Source organism: Myotis yumanensis, unplaced genomic scaffold, assembly GCF_028538775.1.
Source record: "Myotis yumanensis isolate MYYU_CA2020_CCGP unplaced genomic scaffold, mMyoYum1.0.hap1 SCAF_19, whole genome shotgun sequence".
NCBI classification, from domain to species: Eukaryota; Metazoa; Chordata; class Mammalia; order Chiroptera; family Vespertilionidae; genus Myotis; species Myotis yumanensis.
Genome location: NW_027223770.1, coordinates 14600911 through 14625985, shown reverse-complemented (window position 1 = coordinate 14625985; position 25075 = coordinate 14600911). Strand labels below are relative to the sequence as shown.

General features: G+C 53.6%; 1 protein-coding gene across 5 annotated transcripts in view; it reads right to left on the bottom strand.

Moving 5' to 3' along the window:
* The window catches only part of PKNOX2 (PBX/knotted 1 homeobox 2), a 283014-nt gene that overhangs the window by 62811 nt on the left and 195128 nt on the right, over positions 1–25075 (bottom strand). For all 5 annotated transcript variants that reach the window (XM_070399663.1, XM_070399662.1, XM_070399665.1 and 2 more), the window contains exons 3-4: positions 16403–16511; positions 1898–2037 (exon numbers count right to left, since the gene is read on the bottom strand). In XM_070399663.1, coding sequence (XP_070255764.1) covers positions 1898–2037; positions 16403–16489 — 227 coding nt within the window. In that variant the 5' untranslated portion in view covers positions 16490–16511. The remainder of the gene's footprint in view (positions 1–1897; positions 2038–16402; positions 16512–25075) is intronic.

Here is a 25075-nt window from a genome sequence, read left to right as displayed (position 1 = left end):
AGGTGCCGCCACGCTGCTTGCTGTGCCTGTCCTTGGAGTAGCAGTGATCCATGGAGCATCGTGGCTGTACCCCCCCCCCCCCCCCCCCCCCCGTCATCGGACCACCAGGCAGTTCCGGAGGCCATGATACTCTCCTCTCCCTTCTCACACCTCGCAGGGCACCAGCCACCACACAGTTAATTTACGGGTGGCCATGAAGCCGCATCTCCCCATGCCCAGATCTGGCTCCTGGCATTCCCAGAACACATCAGGTCTACCCTGCCTGCAGATCCTACTCCACCCGCTGTTCCTCCTGTGAGCTCTCTCACTGGCCTTTAAGATCAAACTCATACATTCTCTCTGTGAAGCCTCCGCTGTTAAAGCTCTGACCACTGTGTTGGTTTCTTTTCGGGGGAGACAGAGAACAGCCCGTGCACTTATCTTTTTAGGGGTTTCCTCTTTCCCCAAGAGTCCAGCACATATAATAGCAGGGGTTCAATAAGAGTGTGATGGGAAGGAGGGCAGGGATGACAGGAGGGCCGAGTCCCATGATGGGGGAGGCTGGCTGGTCCCCTAGAGTCTAACAGGGACTGTGGACAGATCCTGGCGTTCTTTGGGGTCCAAGGTGGAGTTTCCTGCCTGCAGGCAGCCGGGCCAGGCCTTGCATTGGGGTGGGCGGGCAGGCCCTGTGATGTATCTTTCCTCAGGCCTGGCAAGCTCCCCTGTGCTAGGATCTATGGATCAGAGCCCATTGTTCTGGACTCCCCACTGTTAGCATTAGAGGCCGTCAGCTCATCTGAGTAACTAAAAATAATGCCAATGATAATGATAATAACAGCAATAATCGCCACCATTACCATAAAGGCACTGTCATCTGGGGGGGGTGGGGAGTGAGGAAGAGAGAATCAATCTTCTTCCTCTCCACCCTGGGTGGCCCATTGCACATGTTACTGACATTAGCACCTGCTGCAGTGTGTGCCCAGCCAGAGGTAAGCCGAGCTCACTGATGCACCTGAATGCCTCCACTCACACGGCGAACGTGAGCCAGGGTCCATCCTCAGAACTGAGTGTGGCCCAGGCATCTTCTCTTAGTGGACGAATGAGAGTTCAGTCCCTGCTGGAGCCTTATTCAGTCCCACTCTCAGATGATGCCAGCTTCTTCCCAGCCACAGACGTAAACAGGAACTCCCCCGAGCTCCTCCGCCCTCTGGACCATTCTGGGCCCACCCTGGTGCATGGGCTGGTGCAGAGCAAGATGGAACGAGTTCCTGCTCTCTGCCCCCACCTGGGGGAGGTGCCAGGACCTACACAGCTGCACACACACCTGTTGCTAAAAACCCAAGATGACCATGAATCAAAATGTGGTTCCAGAACAGCCGCACTGGAGTCACCAGGCATGCTTTCACAAGTTCATGTCGCTATGGCCTGACCTACGGACTCAGCATGTCTGAGCATGGAGCCCACAACATGCATTTAACAAGCTCTCCAATGACTATCAGGCACACTAAAGCTCGCATCATACCAGGTGCTAGACGGTGTGATAGATGCACAGAGCTCTTGCTGGAGTAAAGGCAACAGTGAGACGAGGCAGACAGCAGTCCCCAGGCAGCTGCCTGGTTGCTGAGTGGAGGGTTTCTGGCTCATTAGGGCTCATCTCCCCAACTGGGATGAAGAAGGGCTCCCCCTGGAAGATACTGCCCAGGCCCTCTTATCCCTCACTAGACAATTCCAGGGTGCTAGCGCCAACCCCAGTGGCCAGCTGAGGGATCTCCAGATTGATCTGAGAGAGAAGGCTGAGAAGGGAGCAGCTGCTGGTCATTGTCTTTGACGAACCCACCCACTGGCTTGCAGTCTCCTCTCTCACAGCTTGGGCCTGAGGCTGGCTGGGGCTTCTCAGCACAGCTGAGGTGTCTCCTACCTGTACACAGCTCGCTTGTCAGCCTCCAGCTGGGCCTGGGGGTCAATGGGGGCACTGGGCACAGGAGTGCTGGCAGCAGCAGTGGGTGCGGAGATATGGACAGCCTGGGCCTTAGAGGGTGTCTGAGCAGTTGCCGTCATCTGCAGAGAGAAGAAAGAGGAGGTGGCGGTTAGTGTGGCCAGGACACCTGGCTGGAATGGCTAGGGCTGCCTTGCCTGTGGTGTGTGTGTGGATAACAGAGTGTGTGGAAGGGAACTGTGCATGTATAATGCGTGTCCATTTGTATATGTGCTACAGTCAGGAGAAAGCAGGTCTTTCTTCAAATGAGAATGTTCCAGAGAACAATACAGGGACATTCAAAACCAGGTGGTGCACAGCACACTTTAAAAGAGATGACTGTTGCCTGGCCAGTGTGGCTCCTGACCTATGAACCAGGAGGTGACGGTTTGATTCCCAGTCAGGGCACATGTCTGGGCTGCGGGCTCAATCCCCAGTCGGGGGTGTGTAGGAGATGGCTGATCTATGATTCTCTCTCATCATGGACGTTTCTCTCTTTCCCTCTCACGTCCTCTCTGAAACTAAAAAAATATTTTTTTAAAAAAAGAGATAATTCTTAATGCAAATTAAGGTGGTGACCTCTGTCCAGAAGCAGGAAAAAAAAAAAATGATGAGCCCTTTAAATTGTGCCGATGAGTCATCTGGGATGTACTGGGCAGTGTTAAGTTTGATAACTTGAAGAGGAGGAAAAAATACCAGTAGCTGAGTTGTTCTCATTTGGGCAGGTCTATTCCATGTAATGCAAGCCAGAGGTAACTGTTTTAATGGTTTCGATTGAAAACTGAATGGTCCCCAGGTTTGGCTGACCTGGTCACTTGAAGATAAGCGGGTTTTAGCAACACTGCACAGGCTTCTGTTCTCAATCCTTACAAATATTTAGTCAGAGCAGCTGTTTTCATCCTGTTACATGCTTTAAAGGTGCCTGTAGGGCAGTGGTTCTCAACCTTCTGGCCCTTTAAATACAGTTCCTCATGTTGTCTTTGACAAACCCAAAATTATTTTTGTTGCTACTTCATAACTGTAATGCTGCTACTGTTATGAATCATAATGTAAATATCGGATATGCAGGATGGTCTTAGGTGACCCCTGTGAAAGGTTCGTTCGACCGCCAAAGGGGTCTCGACCCACAGGTTGAGAACCGCTGCTCTAGGGCCTTAATATATGATTTTTATAATCAGAAAAACTCCTTTTAATATTATATATTGAATTTCCTGTGTAAGATTTCATTTGAAGAAATGCTTAAATGGCTTTAAAACTTCTGATAACCATCACTACAGAAGATAATGCTTTTATGTTATATTTTCTTTAGTCAGAGGGATCCCTCAAATGCCATGAATGGTGACATGTCTCGCCTGTCTGTCGCACCGAGACAGCGCTGCCCCGGTGCCGTTGGGCTCATAGACTTGTCTGCCTCCTGCACTAAAGCTTCGCCCACACCCTCATCCGCAGCACCCATCCCCGACACAGAGTAGACGCTTAGTGTTTGTAGAGAAAATAAATGAGAGGGTAAATGAATGAATCCACCTCGAAAGCATCAGGTATTTTATAGCTTAAAAGTTTATCATATGATCTAGGTCCCTGCTTTCTGGAAGAAAAAGTATTGTACTTCCACAAACACAGCACAGTATTGCTGGTGTCGATATCCCCAAGACATCTGCTATCTCGTTTCTCTCCATTTAAGTCTCTGCTCAGACATCACCTCTTCAGAGTAAAGAGCCCCTTCGCCCCTTGCAACGCCCTTCTTCTGCCTTATTTCATAGCCCTTATCATGACATGCACTACACGTCTACTTGCTTAAATCTCTCCTGCCGCCAACTAAAATCCAAGCTCAAAAGGACTGGATTCACAGTTATATTCCTAGCGCTCCGAATTGCCTGGCACTAGTAGAGGCTCAATAAATATCTGTTGAACCAATGAGCTGAATTAATGAATGAGGGTAGTGAATGAGACTGAGACTTTAAAAGAACTATATCCGCTTTACTATACTGTGTCCCCATCATTTTTTGTTAGGATGAAATAGCTTTGCTGTTGTTGGCCAAGCTGGGGGAACTTCCCCAAACTCAGTGCACAAGAGGCCTGACAGCCATCAGGGTACCTGGAGCCCTACTGCCTTCTGTTATTAGCTTTTGGCCTTGAGCAAATCCCTTAACTCTCCCACCCTCCTATTATCTTATCAGTCCGCACAATGGTGCCCTTTTAGGATTTGTGAGTATTAAAGAGATGCGATAAGAAGAAAGTAGAAACAAATGTTCCAATATTTAAAAGAGGAAGAAGGTGGAGTCAGAAATACTAAATATTGCTAATGTCCACAGTAACCTGGGCCGGTTTCTTTCATTCACAAATGCAACGGATTATTTCTCCAAATGCTACTCCGTTCCCTGCCATGTACTGGGCACTGCGCTGGGCACTGGGGTCACAGGGCCGAGTGCCTGCTAGAATGAGGCTCAGCTTCTGGATTTAACACACCTTCTAAGCTGGCAGATGGGGCAGATGTGGCAGACATGGACGGTGTAAGTGACCTCAGCCTGCTACCTCCCCGATGTCCTTGTGGGAAACATGGAGAGACGTGCTGGGTGGACAGTTGTGTGAATTAGTCAGCTTCCCCCAAAGGACGACAACTGCAGGGTAGGTGTCAGAGTGAAGAAGGCTTCCAGGAGAGGGCATATGCTTTCTGCCTGGCCCTCCTCTTCAGTACTTCTCGCCCTGACTTAGAGGATGTCTCACGAAATGCTTAACAAACATGGGTGACAGGAAACTGATCCAAAAGATCTTTATAGATGTTGGCAACACTCTGAGTCTAACAAGATTCATTTTCATCTAATAAGTCGGCACTTAACACGTTTAGCACTTCGGCCAAAAAAAAAAAAAAAAATCAATAATTTAAGTGCCAAAGAGGGGAGACACAGTTCAGCGGCAGTTTTTGTTGACAGCAGGCTCATTATGTCCGAAGTGTAATATGTCTGTCGAACAAACAAACGCGAAAACTGGCCTCAGCTAACGCTGCGCTCAGAGGCCCAGTCCGCACAAAGCCTCCAGTGCCACCCGTGTGCTGGGACAGGGGCAGGAGGTACGTTTAGAGGAGCGTCGACCGGGGAAGGGACCCTGCACTGCGCCGTATGAGGACTATTGGAAGGAATCTGAAATGTGTAAGAGGGGGATGATGGAGAGATGTGAAAGCCCCTCTGAGTCGTCTGAAAGAAAGATTCAATTCTGTCCTGTATGCCCCGAAGGATCAAATTACAAACAGTGCATTAGATCTTTATAACGTGGAGACAGATCCGGGCTCACCCCAGGTAAGTTCCCACCGCCTCGCTCTCCAAGGCTGAACAGGCTGCCTCCAGGGGGGTGAGTTTCCACTACTACAAGGCCATGCAGAGACGGTTGATCGGCTGGGCCCCCGTGGAGGGTCAGGAAGCTTTCTAGGTGGGTGGTGGGTTAGGTGGCATCTGAAGTCCCTTCCAACTCCGGCAGGCTCAGACGCCAGGAGGGTGCTTTAATGACCACTATTCCCCGCAGAGAGTTGGGGTGGGGCGTGGATCCAATGATGCATCCTGGGAAAAAGGGCTTTGGAAGCTCTGAAGTGCTCCAAGGGTGGAGGGTGGTGTTGTTATTGACCACGAGATTTCCAGGATGTGCTTCTTTCCTACAGCAAGGCGTGGCTGTGTCTGCACAGCCCATTCAGGGGTGAAATACAGGCCAGGCTGGTGCCCCGCTCTGCCCACTCAGGGAGAATTTCCTCGTGCACTTGAAGGTGAGCGAGGAGACAGGGCTGGGGGGAGGGGCTCCCCCTTCTTTCATCTCTCCTTTCCAGGCAGGGCTTTGGGGAAGGTGGGGGAGGCCTTTCTGGTTATAGAGGAGAGCTCAGAATAAAGTGTAATCAGAGGTGGCCACACTCTAGGACCCCAAGAGGCCCGGCTGAGAGGCTGTTGCTGGGGCTCAGAAGAGGGAGGGGTAAGAGAGCAGAACTAGTCTCAGGAGGATAGTGACTCATTTATTTAGCTCCTGAGGGCCAATTCAGCAAACTCTGCATTTCCTCCAGGTCTGGAGAATGTGTTCATCTCCAAATACTAGCAGATTTCTTTTTCTAGCCAGACACACCCTTGCTCAGGAACTGGGACTCAAAGGGAAAGGCCCAGCAGCTGTCCATAAGGTCTGGGGCGGGGGGTATGGTGACTTATGGTGAATTTGGGGGTGGTTACCTGGAAGTACAGCCTGAAGAGCAGGAACAGGGAGAGACTGGATGGACTAGGACAGAGTGTGACTGCTAAATGACTGCTTGGAGCTCCCTGGTTCTGGCCTGTGAAAGCCAACTTAAAAAAAATTTTTTAAATTGATTTTGGAGAGGGAGGGAGAGGAAGAGAAACACAAATGATGAAAGAGAATCATCGATCGAACCAGGACCTCCTGATTCATAAGTTGATGCTCAGCCCCTGAGCCACATCAGCTGGGCATGAAACCAACATAAATCTTCAGGAGTTTTGCACGATGGTTAATATTACATTGGTAGCTTGAAATTGTCCATGGTGGGAGCATTACACCATAGAAATAGCAAATGCTGCAAACCAAAGCCTCTTCACCTCCACCCAGAGCTCTGTGTATAGGCATGCAAAACCCGGGGGCTGGCAGTCTAGTCTGACCAGGAAGTGAGCAGATGCTCCAGGGTGAGGGGAGGCTGGGAAGCAGCACACCTGCCTGCCGGCCTCAGGTGCTCTTATTGGCATTGGAATGCCCAATTGATGCTTTCTTTTCTGTTAAGCATCATCCTTGTGCAATTGTAGGGGGAGAGTGGGCACCTTGTGTGCTAACGAGCCAATAAAACATTTCTGCAAGCTTTAGTGCTTCACAATAATCTGTGCAATAGGTTAGTGTGATCCCCATTCTACTAGTGTGTATGAGAAAACAGAAGCCCACAGGAGAGGTGAAGAAACTTCTGGAGATCACAGACAGTTTTTGCAAACGTTGGGGGCAAGAGTCAAGGGCTTTCTGATTAAATCACACCATGTGAATTATTGTATGTAATTACTTTTCTTAGAAGAGGAGAATGGGAAGATCCTCCGCCCCCCCCCCGCCCCCCCCAATAGAAAAGAGGACAGAGAGGAAGGGCACTGGAATCAGAATGGAGCTTCATTTCCCAGTGCATGCTCTCAGGTCTCCATCCAGGTCCTGCTCCCCACTGCTCCCCACCCCGCACAGACAGCTCCTACATGAGTTCAAGTCACTTCTCCAAACACTGGTCATGCCAGCAGCAGTCCTTCGTGTGGAGCCCACGTAGGAAGGCATGGGGGGGTTATTGATTGAAGGTGGCTCGGGATTCCTTCCTTCAGAGGCCGGGGGGAAGCTGGGAGAACTAAGGCCTGAGAAACCCAAGCCTTTAGGATGCCCAGGACTGAGCAGGGTCAACCACTGCCTGCTGCCAGCTGCCATTCAGAATTCCTCTCCTTGGCTCATGGGAGGTGAGCAGGTGGCTCAGAATCGGGATGACACCAGGGTTTTTCTAGAACAAACTACCAGAGTAGTTTGCAGAAGACACTGACATCAGCTAGGATGGAGCTCTGCCTTGGCCATTCACTGCTGGGCAACCCTGCATGTGTAACGACCTGCTGGGGCTTGGTGTGCTCATTAGTGAAATGCCAATGGTACTCCCTGCCTCCCACCACCCTCGTGGGGGACCGCTGTCTCCTTCAGGGGGCGCTGGCTGAGCACCAGGGACAGACCAGGCCCCTGCTCTGGGCTCCCATGACCCCAAGCACACTGCCACCAGGCTGTGGACCCCAGAGGACAGAAACCCGTCGTTCCTGCCTCCTGTTGCAGCCTGGTGTTCAGTATAGAGCGTGCCCAGCTATCTACACTGGTGCAGGGATGACTGGTGGGAGTAGTAGGCCTTTGCACCAAACATACCTTTTTAGCTGCAGATTTACTGTTGTTGTTTTTTTAATTACTGTTAATAGGAAGGGAGAGGAAGAGAGAGATAGAAACATCAATGATGAGAGAGAATCATTGATCGCTGCCTCCTGCACCGCCCTACACTGAGATTGAGCCCACAACCCGGGCATGTGCCCTGATCAGGAATCAACCATGACCTCCTGGTTCATAGGTCGATGCTCAACCACGGAGCCACACTGCTGGGCCAGATTTCCTTTCTTGACCCTGAATGCCTCCGGCTACAATAGAGAAGTCACAATCGCTGATGCAGGGGAGTGGTGGCAGCCAGCCCAGAGCTGAGACAATCAGACAGCACGAGGCACTGGCACTCCACCTACATGAGCCAGGCAAGTTACTCAACCTTTCTGATCTGGGGTCCTCGTTTATAAAATGGGTGCAATGATACCTAAGGTAGGGGGTTGTTAGAAGTAAATGAGAGAAGGCATACAAAGCTGGTACTTGGAAGTACTTGGCATGTGGTAGTTACATGATCCACACAAGCTACAGCCCACATTCAGGGCAGCCACTTTTGCTTCTGTCGTGTGGGCTACACAAGGGTCCCGCCCTTGGAGGAACCTGCTTGCCCTAAGCACCCAGGGAAGTGGGAGAGGGGGAAGGTGGCATTATCCGTCACCTTGGGCAAGAGACTCAGCTCCTCTGAGCTTCAGTTTCCCATCAAGTAAAAGTGTAGCAGCCAATAACTCTTCCCAGGGCTATAGGGGAGGGTGTGCTGCACACAATGGGGGCTTCCCCTCTGCATCGGGCCCTACACCCTCCCCAAGACACCCCAGCACCTCACCTCCGTATCCCCCTCCATATACCCTTCCCCCACAGATGGCCTTCCTCTTTGTGACTTTACACCCACCACCTCCTCGCAGGGTCCTTTCTGCAAACCCTAGACAGCTGAGGCCTGCACCTTCTCAGCATGTCTTCCTATGTGGAGCCCCTCTCCTGTGCCCTCCACCTACCAGTGCCTGCCCTCTCAGGCCACAACACGGGGCTGCATGCCCTGGCCCACTTGGGGCCACGCTGGGCTTGGCCAGGAGCCGGCAGTCCTGGAGTGCCAGGGCCGGCAAGTGAGACCTGGTTTCCTCCAACCGGGAGAGTCCAAGGACCTGAAGTCATTTGGTAAATACCAGGTTTGTTTGGCTGAAAAGCTGGGAAGCAGCAAGGGGCACAGCCCCCAGGCGCTACAGGTGGGGCCTGCTCACTGACCCCGGCTTGGTCCCTGGTCCAGCACCTGCCCCTGCGTTGTCCCTGATCAGACCCCACTGTGTAGGGATGTGTGAATACGCCTAAAGCCTTATGTCTTTGCCTTCGCTGCCACAGCTGCCTCTGCAGGGCACGTCCATGTGCCCCCGGCCTCCCCCTGACCGTGAAGAAGCCACTCCTTTCCCAGCTCAGCCGGAGTCGAGTCTCCAGGAGGCCTTTCCCAATTTTGCATGCCCCCACCCCAGGTAGCACAACCCTGCCTGGTCTGTATGTGTGTTAACCTACCACCTGTGACACTGTGGGGCCCTATCTGCCTGTCTCCCTGGGGACTGGTTCCTAGTTCCCATTGCCATGCTGGTCATGGGGGGCTCCCAGTGTGTTTGTTAAGTGATTGAATGACTGACCGAATGAGGGGCTGAGTGATGTGTTAAAAGACTCAGGGATCCAAAAAGGGATGGGGTCAATGAGGGCTCCCCCAACGCTCCCCCCCCACCCAGTCCACACAGAGCAGGAAGGGCTGGCTACAGAGCCAGGCCAGCCCAATTTAGCTCAAAGAGGCTCCTGGAACAGCAGGCCTGGGTCACCTACATCTGATCCCAGGGCCGACTGGAAAGAACAGACCCCAGGAGAGTTCCTCAGCGGTGTACCACGGGGGTCTTAACGAACTAATTACTTTTAATAGAATTTCTAGGCAGTGGTTTACAAAAGGAGGCTTGTAAATGTTCGCTGGCCCTGCCTGCACTTCTGGGGTGTTGCTGACATGTGGCTAATAGGAGGGAGGCCGTGGATTGGACCTGAGTCTTTCTCCTCGCAGCTATTGCACTTTCCTAGGAACTGTGTGTGCCTCACCCTCCCACCCATTTCTAGGGGGACCCTCACTCATGTAATAGTGCCAAACCAGTGATTTCTAGGAGGCCCTAACTTAGGGGGCGTATCAGATCGCAATGTGTATGCACACTGTGTGTGTGTGTGTGTGTGTGTGTGTGTGTGTGGTGTTTATAGCTGGAAACACATATTTGATATGCCTATTGTGTTCCTAATAAAAAGTATTTATTGAATGGATGAGTGAATGAAAGGAATCATACTGAAATTACTCGCTTAAGTTTACACAACTCCTCAGCAGTAGGGCTGGGACAAAACCTAGGATTCCTGCATTTCTACTCTGTCGAGTCATCCCACTCTTCCTCCCACAGATCAAGAACTCCAAGGACAGCAAACACCCTTTGGCCCCTACTCGTCCCCCCCTCCCCCCCGGCCGGGCGAGGCAGACACCGGAGCTCCTCGATCTCCTGGGAGAGGGGGGCAGCGCGTCCCGGGCTCCTCGGCTGGTGGCTACTTGACCACCTGTTCCCAGATTTATTTTAAGCTTCGTATACTTGGGCCATTAACTATTTTTGTAGCTGTTTAGGGCACTCGTCCTGCTTGGTAGCAAGAGGAGAGACAATAAAATTTGTTCTCTGGGTAAATATCAGAATTCAGGTAACAAGTTCATCGGATAAAAACCCTGGACAAGGCCATTGGAGTGAGTGAGTGTTCGCTGGCCCGCCTTCTCCCTAAATGGGGACATAAAGGACCACAGTGGGACCTGAGGCTGCCTTGCCTTTTACACAGGAGGACTCTGGGTCTTAAGTGAGTTGGAGTTCAGGGATACGGCCAGTTTAAAGACCTTGGTGGCCCAAGCGGCCAGGGAGAGAGGTCACTGTGCACCGAGAGAGAAAAACCCAACAGAACATAAAAAAAGAAAGAGGAGAGTCTGTTTGGATGAGTCAAAGCAAGGGCAGGCAGGTCGCCCAGATGGTCCCTGGGGTGCTGCCCCCAGGGGCACGGGAGCTGTCAATCACAGCCACAGAAAAGGCGTAGGGGGACCTTCGAAGCTGCTGAACTGACTGCATTGCCGCAAAGCCGATGAGTTTCACAGGCAGCCGAGCAGAGGGCCTGCAAGGCAGGGGGCTCCAGCCCTTAAAGAGATGAGAGGGCTGTAAAGTGTGAAAACATCTGAACCAGCTTCTGTGGCCACAGCTGCAAGGCCTGGGCAGGGGCCATTCACAGCCAGGGCCCTCGGCACCCCCTCCGCCTCCAGCTGTGAAATCAGCATGGGAACCCCAATGACTGATCAAAGGTCCAGTTTCCACAGGACGTCTGCTCCCCTGAGCCACCGAAGTGGGCACGGCGCTGGGAGAGGGAGGGCGAGGAGGCACTCGGAGGAATGGAGCGGTCTGGTCTCCCTAACAGGCCGGCCCAGCTCAGCCTCCCTGTGACAGGAAAGGTAGGACAGCATCACCTTGACCCCCAATCTCCAAGCACAGTTTCTTGGGGTCCTGGACACCATTCTCTTCATCTGTGGGCTGCAGAGGCGTAGCGGGGACGGAGGAACACAGCTTTTGCCCAAGGGTCCCAAGGAGATGCTTGACTTCTGACATGAGCTCCCCAGACAGCCCTGAAGTCCTGGGTGTGTGCCCCGCCTCCCTCTGGTCAACAGTGAGGCCACATCCTTGATGAACTGCCAAACCCTTTTAACATCACCCACCATCAAGTCATGCTACATACGTACCTACCCACCTACCCTTCAACTGGTTCCTCAACTGTCAACTGAGTGCCCTCGTTCATAGGGGCTGCGCCTGGTGGATGAGACCGGCCCCACCAGGGTTTCTGCTTTCTAGTCTAATGCTCATGCAGCCCCACGTGCTGGGGCCACGCAGACAGAGGAAGACTGAGCATTAAACACACACACAACTAGACCAGATGCAGTATTTGTCTTCCTATAAGCCAAGGGCAAAGATATTTGAGGAATGGTGCGTATGTGTCTCGTTGGAGGAAGAGTGGGGGTAGGTTTTTTGTGTGTGGATAAGGTGAGGGTGGGGGAACTGGTAAATCCAGAGGGCTTCCTGAAATTGCCAGTGGAGGCACCAGAGGGAGAACTTTGCTTGGTCGGCGATGTTGCACGTGGAATGAATGTTACAGGAAATGGGAGAACTGGAAGGACCTCTCAGAGGTGGAGAGGGAGCACATGAATGAGGGGTGTATGCCTAGAAGGAGCAAGACGGCCACTGTGTTACCACGGGGATTCTGGGAGGAAGCGACAGTAGAGAATGTAGTAACTTGGAGAGCTCCTTAGAATCAGGGTGCTGGGCTGTGGCAGGAGGGCTGTGGGAGCCCAGGTGATGCACCCCTGCTCTCAGGGAGGTCTGTCTGGACCAAGAACCCAGCCATCGCATGGGACGTGAGGTGCTGTGGTTAAACAGCAGCAGGGGCGAGACCCTGGCAGAACTTAACAGAAAGTCCCGGCAGGAAGAAGCAGGCCACAGGGATGTGTCCAGTGGTCACTGCTGTTGTACTTTCTAAGCTTACAGTCTGTCTTTAGTGCACAGTAAACACAGTGACATCCACACAAGCAATCACGAGTTGCCCCACGTTGGGCTGAAATGGACTGAGGGGTGGGGGCTGACTGGCCATCATCCACGTGGTGTGCCCCATACAGCACGGGGCCAGCACCGCGAATACTGCTCTACTCAAATGGGAGGAGAGAAAAAGCCTCCGCCATGTTAATAACTTTATTCCCCAAACTTCAAAAATGAAATTGCCAAGTTAAAAACTCGCCTTGAAAAAAATTTCTAATTTATTATAAAGAAGGTCCGGGGCTTGGGAATTTTGTAATGCAGATTCCTAATTTTCCAAAGTGAGGTTCTCCTGTGCATTTGAGTAGATTATGCTCGGCTCTGCTTGCCCTCAGCACAACGGGAACGTTATTAAAACGGCTGCCCGGTCTCAGGAGGGGCGCTGCTTCTCGATTCCTTTCTCATTTTGGGGACTTCATCAGACACTGTCCTTTTCGACAGTGGAAGAAATTGGGTTTCTGAGAGGCGACCTAGAGATGTGCTCAGCTGGGCAGGCCTTGAGGAAACAAGTCAGGCTGGGTCCGACAGTAATGAGATTAGACCTCCCGGAATGAGGAGGAGGTGGGCCTCCTTCCAGAGGCCCTTGTGTGCCCGAGCCCTGCCCCCCTTGGCCCCGGCTTTCCTGAGGACACAGCGCCAGAGAGCAGCTGGCGCTCTCAGATAATGAGCATCGCGGGGCAGTGCAGCAGGGCTTCCCCTGAGAGGCGGGCTCAGCCTCCTGCAATCCTAGTGGGAAGAAGGCAGGGGGACCAGAGCAAGTTCCCCACAGGAAACTCACATGGAAGACATTCCCATGCGCAAGCCACTCCAGCAGCCCTGAGAGTGCGGAGGAGGGCCCTCCAAAAGCCAACTGGCCTCAAAGTTTAGCACTCGCAGGAGAGGCTATGTTCCTCAGGAGCCTATGTTCTGGGGACCTCAACCCCTCTGCCCTAACTCCTCCCATGATTCCCCCCATCCTGATTGGTTTCCTTGGGAACCAGCCCAGCCCAGGGAAGCCCATGGCAATCTCGCCATAGCCCAGTGGCCCAGCCAAGGCCATAAGGACACCAGACCCTGGCCTAGTCCAGGGGTGGGCAAACTTTTTGACTCGAGGGCCACAATGGGTTCTTAAACTGGACCGGAGGGCCGGAACAAAAGCATGGATGGAGTGTTTGTGTGAACTAATATAAATTCAAAGTAAACATCATTACATAAAAAGGTACGGTCTTTTTTTTTTTTTTTTTTAGTTTTATTCATTTCAAACTACTGCCCGCGGGCCGTAGTTTGCCCACGGCTGGCCTAGTCTCTACTATGGATGCTGAGATTTCCCGCCAGATTCTTGAGCCCTGGATCTTGGAGGTCACAAACAGGTGGGTGGCTTTCCCAGGGCAAATTATTCCCCTGCTGTAAATGTTCGTTCCTTCCTTCGTTCCTTCCTCCATCCCTCCCTCCCTCTCCCCCTTAATTCCTCCCTCCCTCCCTCCCTCCCTCCCTCCCTTCCTACCTCTCCGTGAGTAGTTTAATGGTGAAGTACTGGTGACTCCTCAGAGACGACAGCCTGGGGACAGTCCCTGTTGGGGAATTGGAGCTTCCCTTTCTCACCCAAAAGGCTAGACCAGCTCCATGGTGGCTTCCAGGGCGCCGAGCGCCTCAGGGACGCTGCCCCACCCCCAACTTCCGCCAGCAACCGGGATTTATTAAGCTCCACTGTGTGCTGAGGCTCCTCTACTTAACTACACTCGGATCAGCATTCTTGGGCAGCACAGGCCCTTCTTGCAGCCCTCCTGCTAATCCCCACCAAACCCAAACTTCTCCCAGCTGCCGGGGCAGCAAAACAGGCTGGGAGAGGCAGCCGCTGCCAGCTGCCAATGCAGTGCCCTCGACCTCCTGGCCACTCCCTCCCCCACAGTCGCCCCTGATCCTTGGGTATGGGGGTGAGGGCCTTTGTGCCCACCACCTGCTAAACACAGCAAGTGCCCTATTGCCATGCCCATTGCTACTGTGGCCGTTGGAGAGCAGCATCCGGACAGTAAAGGAACACCCCAGATTCCTGCTCTTTACCGACACCCCAGCACCAGCCCTGCCTGCGTCTACTGAGAAGAAGAATGTTGTCCCCGTTGTGGGCCTGGTTTCCAGGGCTCCCCTAGTCTAGTGGTCGGCAAACTCATTAGTCAACAGAGCCAAATATCAACAGTACAACGATTGAAATTTCTTTTGAGAGCCAAATTTTTTAAACTTAAACTATATAGGTAGGTACATTGTTATTAACTTAATTAGGGTATTCCTAAGGCTTAGGAAGAGCCACACTCAAGGGGCCAAAGAGCCAAATGTGGCTCTCGAGCCGCAGTGTGCTGACCACGGCCCTAGTCCAAGCCTCCTGCTCTTTTTTCGCTCTGCAGAGGGAAAGGGCCAATGTGGCTCACCCGGAAGCATTCACACAGAGGGTCTGTGTCAGTGCCAAGTCCAGCCTGGGGTAATTCATGAAAAGCTACTGCCGTGGGCAGAGTGCTTGCTGGGTATGAGTGCAGGGCAGGGAGACCAGGAAGGAGCATGGAGTCGACGCGTGGGGGCAGGGTGGGGACAAAGGACACGGCCCGGCAGGCTGGTGAATGCCCAGTGCTCTTGCACTTTTGCAGGCTGAGGAGTCAGTGGTGGCCGGCTTGCTAGACGCTCTGCCAAGTGCAGTTTCAGGAGGATAACAGGATAGATAGAGCAACTGCTAGAGCTCACACTAGGCTGGGGGAGTCAGGGCCTGCCCTGTGTCTGCACCCTAATCTCCTCATGCTGCACAGCCCTGGGCTGCCCGTGAGGACAGCTGTGTTTGAGATGTCTGATGCAGGGATGTCAGGGCAGGGCAGCGACTGAAAGGAGTGGGAAATGCTGCAGGGCACAAAACAGGCACTCACTGCACATTTGCTCAATGAATGAATGAATATTCTAGCTGGCTGCATTTCACATGACAGACACTTGATAAATAATTATCGAATTAATATTGACTTGTGAGACCAAGCTAGAGAGAGTAGGACAGTGTGAAGGTCACAGTCAGAGGACGGAGGCTGCTATGGCAGCACAGCATCGTGGCTAACTCAGAGTCTCGGAGAATGAGGTGTGGGAGGCGCACAGGGGGGCAGAGGTTAGAAGTGATCAGCGCAAGGCCTACAGGAGCCCAACCAGGAAGCCGGGCCAGGCTTCCAGGAGCAGGAGAGGGGCGATGGGACCAGGAGGAGAGGCTGCCGGGAGCTGCAACCAGCTGGAGTCTCCGAGGGCCCTGGGGACTTGCAACCAGAGGGAAGGGTTGTAGGGCGTAGAGAGACAGAAGCTGAGCGAGCCCTGAAGAGAAGGGAGATTCCTCCAATGGGCAGGCAGAGAAAGTGAACATAGGGGCTCCAGTGATCATGAATGGGGGGCTGATCTAAAAGAGCCTCTAGTTCAGTTGTTCTCAACCTTCCTAATGCCGCGACCCTTTAATACAGTTCCTCATGTTGTGGTGACCCCCAACCATAACATTATTTTCGTTGCTACTTCATAACTGTAATTTTGCTACTGTTATGAATCGTCATGTAAATATCTGATATGCAGGATGTATTTTCAGGGGTCGCGACCCACAGGTTGAGAACCGCTGCCTAGTTTAAAAGTTTCCCCAAACACTCAAAGGCAGACTCCGTTTACCAAATATTCCTGGTTTGGAGCATTTGTCTGATGTCTGCTGTGAGTCGGGGGCAGGGTTGGGTGGGGACAGGACCATGGCCTGGTGTTCTAGGCAATGGTGAATAGGAGCTGAACCCTGTGTTTGTCAAATGCAATCACTTCCTTCCAGTATTTGCCAGGCTCTCTCCAGAGAGGCCTCCTCAGGCCGGCCAGGGAGGAGCCCAGACCCACCAGGCCCTGCCCTCAGCCCCTGGAAGGCACGCACCCCTCCCATCACTTAGTGGACACTCACCTGTGGACTGTCCTGGTAGGGTGGGGGAGGGACATTTTGCGTGGCCATCATCGTCAGAGCTGGGGCTGGGGAGGCATGTTGCATCATGGGATTGATTCACATCAAGGATCTGTGGCAGGAGAAAGGGGGCCACACGTTAATACTGAGCACAGGGAGCCTGGGAACCAGCAGGTGGGCATCTCCTCAGGCTGGGCCACCTGGACTGACCAGACACTGCAAGGGATGAAAGCCCAGGAGAGGCCTCGCTGAGAGATTTGACTTGAAAGAAACAATATTCAAATCAGATGTAAAATAACTTGTAAAAGCCATGCTTAGCTCAGCATCAGCTGGGGTTGGAGCTTGGAAAGGGCAAGGAGAGGGGGCAGAGGCTTGGGTGGTGGCAGCACAGGGGGAATGGGGCTGTTCGGGTACCCACAAGACAAGGTGCTTTCCCTGTCCCAGGCCTTCAGAGCAGCCACCTGCACTGTCAGGGCAGGGAGGCCTCGGGCCTTTGCCCTTCCAGCTCCAGTTCCCACCTCTCTGCTGGCTCCTGCTCCCTGGTGTGCTCACCACACCCCCTAGTGGTGGGAAGGGACGTGGGGCTCTGGTCCCCTTAGACAGGAGGGTGGAGAAAGCAGGGGGTGGGGAGGACGCCTATCACCTGTGGGTTTTTCTAGGTGTGTGTGTGTGTGTGTGTGTGTGTGTGTGTGTGTGTGCGTGCGCGCGCTGATGGGCTTACAGAGGTGCCTGCCCATTCTACGAAGGGAGACTTTCCTTGGACTTCGTTCAACACAGAGTCAGAGCCCAATGGCCACCCCCCCCCCCCCCGCCCCTTCTTATAGCCGAGAAGATGGAGGCCAAGAGGAATGAGTTGTGTGTGTTAGGGGGCTGTGTGTTAGCAAACAGGAATGGGATTCAAGTCTCCAGATTCCCAGTTCCTGATCTGCTCTACTGTGTCCCTGACCCCCACCCCACAATGACAAGCAAGCTGCCTCCACTGGGCCTCAAGGTTTCTTCTTGAACCAGAGCTGCTGCCGTAAGGGGAGACAGCCTGGCTGGGCAGTGCCACCCCAGGGTAACAGGATGCCCAGAGAGCTGTGTGGCTCAGTAGATGCCCTGAAATATTTAGAGCTAGAAACCACCGGCATGTCACCGTGGGGCAAGGAACCTCTGCGGGGTGCAGGCCCTGTCCTCCCAGGTGGAGGGTGCTGAAGGCCAAAGGTGTTTGTGAGCACAACCCTCAGACATCCTTCCCTTCTCCTCCTCTCCCCGAGCCCCGCCTCCCCAGGGTCTCCCAAAATGTCCCATGCCTGAATTCTGGGGGAATTTGAGGGTGATCTGGAGCTGCCTAAGTAAAGAGGAGGGTCTCCAGGGTGCTATGTGGCATGCATGTGTGTGCATGTGTGTGCATTGGTTCTTTTTCAGGAAGAGAAAAGATCAGTTCTAGCTGACCTGTCTCTGAAGGTATGCTTTGACCTTAAGTGCACGTGGGAAAGCACTGGAAACCCAGGTATTCATTCCAATAATGCTGCTAAATGTCAACTGTGTGCGGGAGCTGTGCTGGAGGGTATGGAAGCTCTCTCTTTGGACCCTGAGAGAATGAAGGAAATATGGACATGGGGGGGGGTAGGCTCAGCCTTTCCTGGAACTCTGGAAGATGAGGTAACTTTTGATGGGTCTGTGGGTCCCAAAGGCAAAGGTAGAGCCCTTCTGGGAACACCAATTTCAGATGCTTCTTTGCTGGAAGAAAGTGAGCCTCCGTGGGCTGTAGTGCCAGTAGCCTCCAGCAGAGGGAGTGTGGGGGCAGAATCTGGGGTGAGAGCTCAACAGGCAGTTTTAGGGGCAACTAGTTCCAGGATGAAAAAGTCATAGTGAAGGAAAAGCGAAGGAACTGCATTGAGGAGGATTTGGGCTCAAGAGAGAATCCTTTAATCTGCATTCTTTTGCTTACTGTCCAATGAATGGGAGGTCAGGTCGTTTTAGAGTTGCTGTTCCTAGAAATATTCACACAGCTTGAGGGCTGCCCTGCCTGGGGGTCAGGAGGGGTGGTTAGGAGTGATCTGCTCCCAGAAACAACCACTGTCAGGCTGAGCGGAGACTTCCCAGTCCAGAGGCTGCCAGACTGTGGAGCAGGAGCCAGCCCTGCCTCGGAGGACACAGGAAAACTGTCCCGAGGATGCAGATGGCCTTTGCCCCGCCCCTCCCCCTCTCTGGGGTCACCACAGGCCACTAGACCACTGCCCCATTGCCCTCTGGGCTTCTCCTGCGAGAGAACAGAAGGCCTTTTCATCAGGGGCTTAAGTTTCCCTCTCTGCTCACTCAGGCGCAGAGCCCTGGTAATCTGAGCGAGGGAGACGGTGCCACCTTCTCTTCTTCACAAGCCCCCACCACACAGACACTGCCCATCCTTGGGACAACCCGCCGGCCAGGCCTGGGGCTAGGGGGCTAAGCGGGACCACCTGGAGAGGGATGTAGAGACCTGCCTTTTTGTGCCAGCTGGGGTGTGGGAGCTCCTTGGGCAACCTCTGGATGTCGAGCCCTCTGGGGAACCCACCCTCTGGGAGGGGGAAGGGGAGCAGCAGGCCTGAGCGGCAGCCGCCCAGCCCTGGCTTCTGAGCTTTTGTTGGGCTGGTAGAGCCACGCGCCCTGTCCAGAGGCCCCAGCGCTGTTACCAAACACCAGGGCACTCGAGGGAGCAGGGCCAAGACTGCAGATGGAGGACACACCAGGAACAATTCCCCACAGGGCAACGTCCTACCGAGGAGAGGCTGGCGCCGGGAGATTGCTTCTAATGCTGAGAACCTTTATTACGTGACAGCTAGGAGGGGGGAAGCCTAATGCGGCACTCGACCCCACGTGATATCCAAGAAGAAATAATTCATGTCACTGATATTATCATCAAAAAGAGCTACAAATGCCATTTTCCAAAAACCCAGGACCTAGTGAGGCAGTGTGTCTGGGCTGGGTGGGCGAGGGGCGTGGAAGGACACCCCTTTAGGAGGTAGACATGGGCAGCTCTCTGCCTCCCCAACTCTCTAGCTCCCCCAGCCCTGCGGGGGAGGCCCTTAGCCAGGAGCCCAAACCCCAGCGTGTTGACAAACAGGCTTAGAAACAAAAAGACCCAGCTCGTTAGGAAGGAGCTCATTAGGACTTGTTGACATGAAACCTATTAGACCAATTAACATTCCATTAACGGCCTGGGGCACCAAGGGGTTAATGCTGCCCAGTAATTGGGCCGGGGTGCTGGGGTTGGGGGCTCAGGGCCTGAAGGATGAGAAAGCCTAATTGGGAACTCGCTGGCCAGCTGGCCCCTGCGGCATCTGTCCTAGCTGGGACCCTAGCTGGGACGGAGCATCCTGCTACAGTGGAGATGGAAGGAAGGGACCACTTCCCTTCGGCTCTCCACTGTCCCACCCCGTGGCCCCAGACTGACGACGGGGCACAAGGACAAGTTGGGGGTACTGCCACCCTCTCAGACTCTGAAAGTGTTTTCTTCATCCACTCTCCACCCCTCCACCCCCCGCTGGTCCAGTTTCTTATTCCCAAAGAGAAGTAAGTCCTCTCTCCTCTCAGATGTGACTCATTCTTACCAAACTCATTGGAAAAGCTAGCATCCTTGAGGCCCTGGAGTCCAATTCATCTGAAGAATATAGTTTAGGGCAAAGGGATGGGGCAGGGAACACTGGGCCTGGGCCACCTGACTTCCCTCCCTCCCTCTATTCCTGCTTCCCCTCCCTCCCTCTGTTCCTGCCTCCCTTCCCTCCCTCCCTTCTCTTTCTCTCTCCCTCACTCCTTTCTTACCTTCCCGCCCAGCACGGCACTAGGAGGCACTGAAAAGCCCTTCTCTTCTGCCCTCCGACCCACCAGCAGTGTTTTCATTATTTTCCTTCCCTCGCCACATGGAGAGGTTGTACAAGTCCCATTCCCTGTCTGTTCCCCGTCTGGGCCTCAGTTTCCTCACCTGTGAACTCCCGTGATCTGGGCCTGTGCTTAGGGTCAGAATGTCTGCATCCACACCCAGCTCCCCCACTTCCTTGTGGCTTGTACAAGTCACTTTCCCTCTCGGACTGCAAAGTGAGGGATCTCACCAGAATGTTCTGGAAGTCTTTGCCCACGAGCAGAGCAGCCCCAAACGCAGGCTTAGCTGAATGGAATGGGAGACTGTTGGGTTGCAGCTTGAGAGTGAGGGACGGAGGCCCCTGAGGCAGGAGAGCTGGAGCCCTCTCAGCCCCCAGGTGGGTACCACCGCTCCCCCACTCCCCCAACCCCACCCCGAGGCTGGGTTCTGACGTCTAGACAGATTTGCAGGAGGCTGAAATAACACAATGAACTCAGCAGGAGGGACCAAAAGGCTGCATTAGTAACCAGGCTGGCTTCAACTTCTCCCTCAGGAGTAACTGCCTCAACCTGGCGCAGTCGGTTTATTTTTCCTTCAGCCTAGAGAGCTTGGTCCAGAATGCTGGTCTCAGGCACAGGCCCTTCCCATGGGCGGCCTGTAGGTGGCGCCGCGGAGCCCACTTTAATTGCATTATATAATGTAACCTGTTTACTAAATCGTGTAATCAGTCGCCTTAAGGATTTACAGCTTTGGATGTGTGTAGAGAATTGGACTTTGAGTCAAATTTAAAAACAAATAAAAATGAGAGACAGCTGTTGCTGATAGTGTGATATTCATCTTTTGGAAACAAATTCACCCCCCTGGCTATAAATTATGCCTGGAAAAAAAGTGTTGTTGGTGGGAAGGAGTTGGCTAGGCCTCCTATGCTGGCAACTCAGAGCGATGAATCTTGAAATAACGGTGTCAACCTGTCACTGATTTCATGTGACTGTGGATTTATCTAAAGAAACACAAGCACATGCACACACACACAGACATACACCCACCCAGGTCTCTCCGAAAAACCTGGTAAGGGCCAGGATCACACGCTGAACGGAACTCTGGGGTCCCTGCATGTGGGTGGGCGTGTGGGCGCGTGGAGTCTGCCCTGGGCAGTGACAGGTGAGACCAGTGGGGGATGGTGAAGAGGGTGGGCCAGGAAGCTTTCAAATGTGAGGAGGTCTGGTTAAAATGTTTCAAAATGATGGACAAGGGAAGGGCCCTTGAGGAATGATGGGAAAGGGGTCAGCTCCCTAGGAGCCCGCCCCTCACAGCACGTGGAACACTGACCTGTGGCTTTTCACCCAGGTGCTCAGAGCTCAGGGCCTGAGGTGACAGACTGCAGTGGCCTAGCAGAGGCTGCTTCCCCATCTTTCTAATGTTGGGGTGCTGGGCCAATGGGAGTTCTCTAGTCTGATAAGTAGGCGCAGAGGGTGGTGTGGGAGCCAGGGGGCAGCGTGTCTGTTACTGAAGGGAGGACGGGTGGGAGGAGCGAGCAGCATTTGCACTCAGGGTCAGGTCCCCTGGCTGATTACATGTCCTAAAGGCTGGCTGGCTAAAGAGCCCAAGTCCTTGCAGGATGCCCCAGCCAGGAGGGCCACTCCCCTGGTGCCCTTCCGGTTCCTGCTTGGAACTCTCGTGGGAAATAATTCTGTTCAAACTCCTGCCAGAGGCAGAGATGACAACCAAGGCAGAGGGCAACTCGGGCCCTTTGGCCACCACAGCTCTCAGGATGAATTGTCATCTGCTACCTTTCTGGGAAGGCTGCTTGGGAGGTGGCGCCAGGTCATGCCCTATTATGATGATGCTGGTCTCCAGGGAACAGAGTGGGGACAGAGCTGAACCAGCAGGAGCTTGGATTAGGACTGGGCTTCTAACTGGAGATGTGACAATCTCTCCCCCCGTCTTTCCCTTCCTTCGGCCCTTACCTGCCTCGTGGAGTGAATGGTCTGGAAGTGGTTCTCGGCCTCTGTGAAACCACAAAACTCAGACCCTCCTGCTCCCATCCCAGGAGTGTGGCTCCTCCCATGGCCTGTGGCCCTCCTTCCAAAGGCGGCCTCTCCTCGCCTTGCCCCGCCCCTGGGGCCATTTGGCTGTTTGCCCTTTATCTGGAATAACAAAAGGCCCCTGTGTGGCTGCGTCAACAGGTCATCTGTGCCCTCACTGACCCAGCCTAGAGCAAAAGCTTGGCTGGAGAGACCCAGGGGGGCTTTTGTCCCCCCATCCCTCTGTGCCCACAGTTTAGGGGCTTAGTGGTCACACAGGCAGAGGATCTGACTACAGAGTGGGAATGGCAGTCACAGACCCACCACCCTCATCCATGACCAGGTCCCTGAGAGGAGCCCCCACCTCGCCCTGTTGCTTCCCGTCCTGCCTGATTCGCGGGGTTCCCGCATGGCAGGCCCAGAGTCCAGGGCTGCAGCTCATCCTCCTTTACTCCCTGGTTTAGCTAATTTTCAACCTGCCTTCAAAAAGCAGATGGGAGCCCCCTGGCATGGCTCAGTGGTTGAGCGCCAACCTATGACCCAGGAGGTCACAGTTCGATTCCCAGTCAGGGCTCATGCCCCAGTGGCAGGTTTGAGCAATTCACTCTCATCATTGATGTTTCTATCGCGCTCTCTCCCGTCCTTTCTAAACTCAATAAATATATATTAAAAAAAAAAAAAAAAAAAAGCAGACAGGAGTGAGAAAGGAGAAGAACCTTGCTCTGCCCAGCCCTCTGCCGCCTGCTCTGCCTCCCACACGGGGACCAGGGAGTGGCAGGACACCCCCCCCTCCCCCACTCCTGCCTTGGTTGTCACACCTTTTTCTGGCTTCAAAAAGCCACTGATATATTTTACAAACTGAAACAGCAATTTAATTCCTCCTGATAGCGGCAATAGTCCATTAGATCTTCCTACTGAGGAGCTTAACAATAATTCCTTTCATCCAGCTGCTTCTGCTTGATCTGAAAATCAGTCCCCTAAGAGCCGGCAAGACTTCCCATTACTCTCCCCTGAGCTCTGAGCACCTGAAGAAGATTCTCATCTCCTCCTTCAGCACTTTACAACTGGCAATTCTTCCCCTTTTGGTTCCTTTAAACAAAATAAAACAAACAGAAACCCAGAAGTGAGAGAAGCATGGAGCTGCAAGGGGAAGCGTGGCCCTGCATCCTCCTCACGGAGAAGAGGCCAGCACCTTCCCTGCCTCACTTCACAGGAGGAGGCAGCCAGGACCCCAATGGTCACCTCCAACCTGCTGAAAAGTGGGTGCTTCCCGGGGGGGGGCATCGCTAGTCTGGTCCTAGATTCACACTTGCCAGGATGTCCACTTAGACCCCCTTTCCCTCCCTAGGGATCCCTCCCCTTGATACTGTGGCCCAGGAATGGGGTCGGGAGGCCTCCAGCTACCCTGGGGTGGAATCCACAGGAGTTGCCTGTCAGTCCCTCTCCCTGTATGCTGCCCAGGCTCTCCCCGTCCATCACTCAGGCAACTCCCAGACCCAGAGTGGGGTCCTGCCTCATTTTCCATCCCCTGCCCCTTCCTCTCTATCTAAATAGCATGAGTGGGAGAGGTGGGAGGGGCAGGAAAGGAGAAAGCTTGAGGCCTTTTATTCAATTATTTTTCTTTTCTTTCAAGCCCCCAGGCTGCCCTGGTGGTCAGGAAGCAGAGGAGAGCCTCCAGCACTCAGTAGGGGCACATAGGGTGGATTGCTGGGCCCCTGGGAGCCCTGCCTGCTCCCCCAAGACACCATCACGTGCTTGCTGTCTGCACATACAGAGAGAAACAAATCTAAAAATGAATCCAGGGACTGAAATCCCCCTCGACAAACTCGATTCCCAGGTTTATTATTTGTCGGGAGCTGACAGCAGACGCTGCTCAGGAGCCGAGCTGAGTAAACAACACAGCCGGCCCCTGAGGCTCACAGCTCAGGCGACCCATAGCCCTGGTGCTGGGACCCAGGTGGAGGGGCAGGGAGGCAGCCTCCTCCCCGCTACCCACTGCCTTCCTTCCTTTCTTTTTTAAAATATATTTTTATTAATTTCAGAGAGGAAAGAGAGAGAGAGAAACATTGATTGGCTGCCTCCTGCAGGTCCCCCACCTGGGATCAAGCCTGCAACCTGGGCATATTCCCTTAACTGCAATTGAACCTGGGACCCTTCAGTCTGCAGACCAACGTTCAATCCACTGAGCCAAACCAGCTAGGGCCCATCTTCCTTTCACAAATCCTTCTCTTCCCAAAGCAGGCATGCTGGGAGATGGCGCTCCCTGGGCGATGGGGCGGGAAGGAGACAGGAGCAGGGAGGGGCCTTGGAGGGGGTGGGCAGGGAGGGTCTTGGGCAGCAGAACTGGCTGGGGTTGAGGGGTCCACAGAGGGAAGGAGCCCTGACACCTGACCAGTCTGTCACTTGCAACGCTCTCAGATTCTCCTGGAAGCAGAGGGTCCTACGAGGGTCAGCCAGGCCTCTTCTCCCTCTGAAACACTGTACCTGTCCTCTGGCTGGATGATACCCGGCTCCATTTTTTAAAATTCTTCTAGAAAAGAAAAAGTTCAGGAGTCAGGGTGGTGGAAGCAAGTGGCCCTCAAGGTTCAGTTTATCAGCAAAAAGCCACTCAACCCTGATGCTTCCTTACCCAGCCAGTGCATCCTTCCCGGGGGCCTCTGTAGTGCTCCAGGTGAGCTCACGAGAAAAGGGAGGGGCCAGGTGGAGTGGGCAGCAGCGAGGTCAGTGGAGGCAGGAAAAGGTGCCCATTGGGCTCCTCATCTGAGTCCTTAGTGCTGTTTGGAATGCGGTCCTGACCAGCCCCAGGGAAGGAAGGATGCATGGGACAGGAAG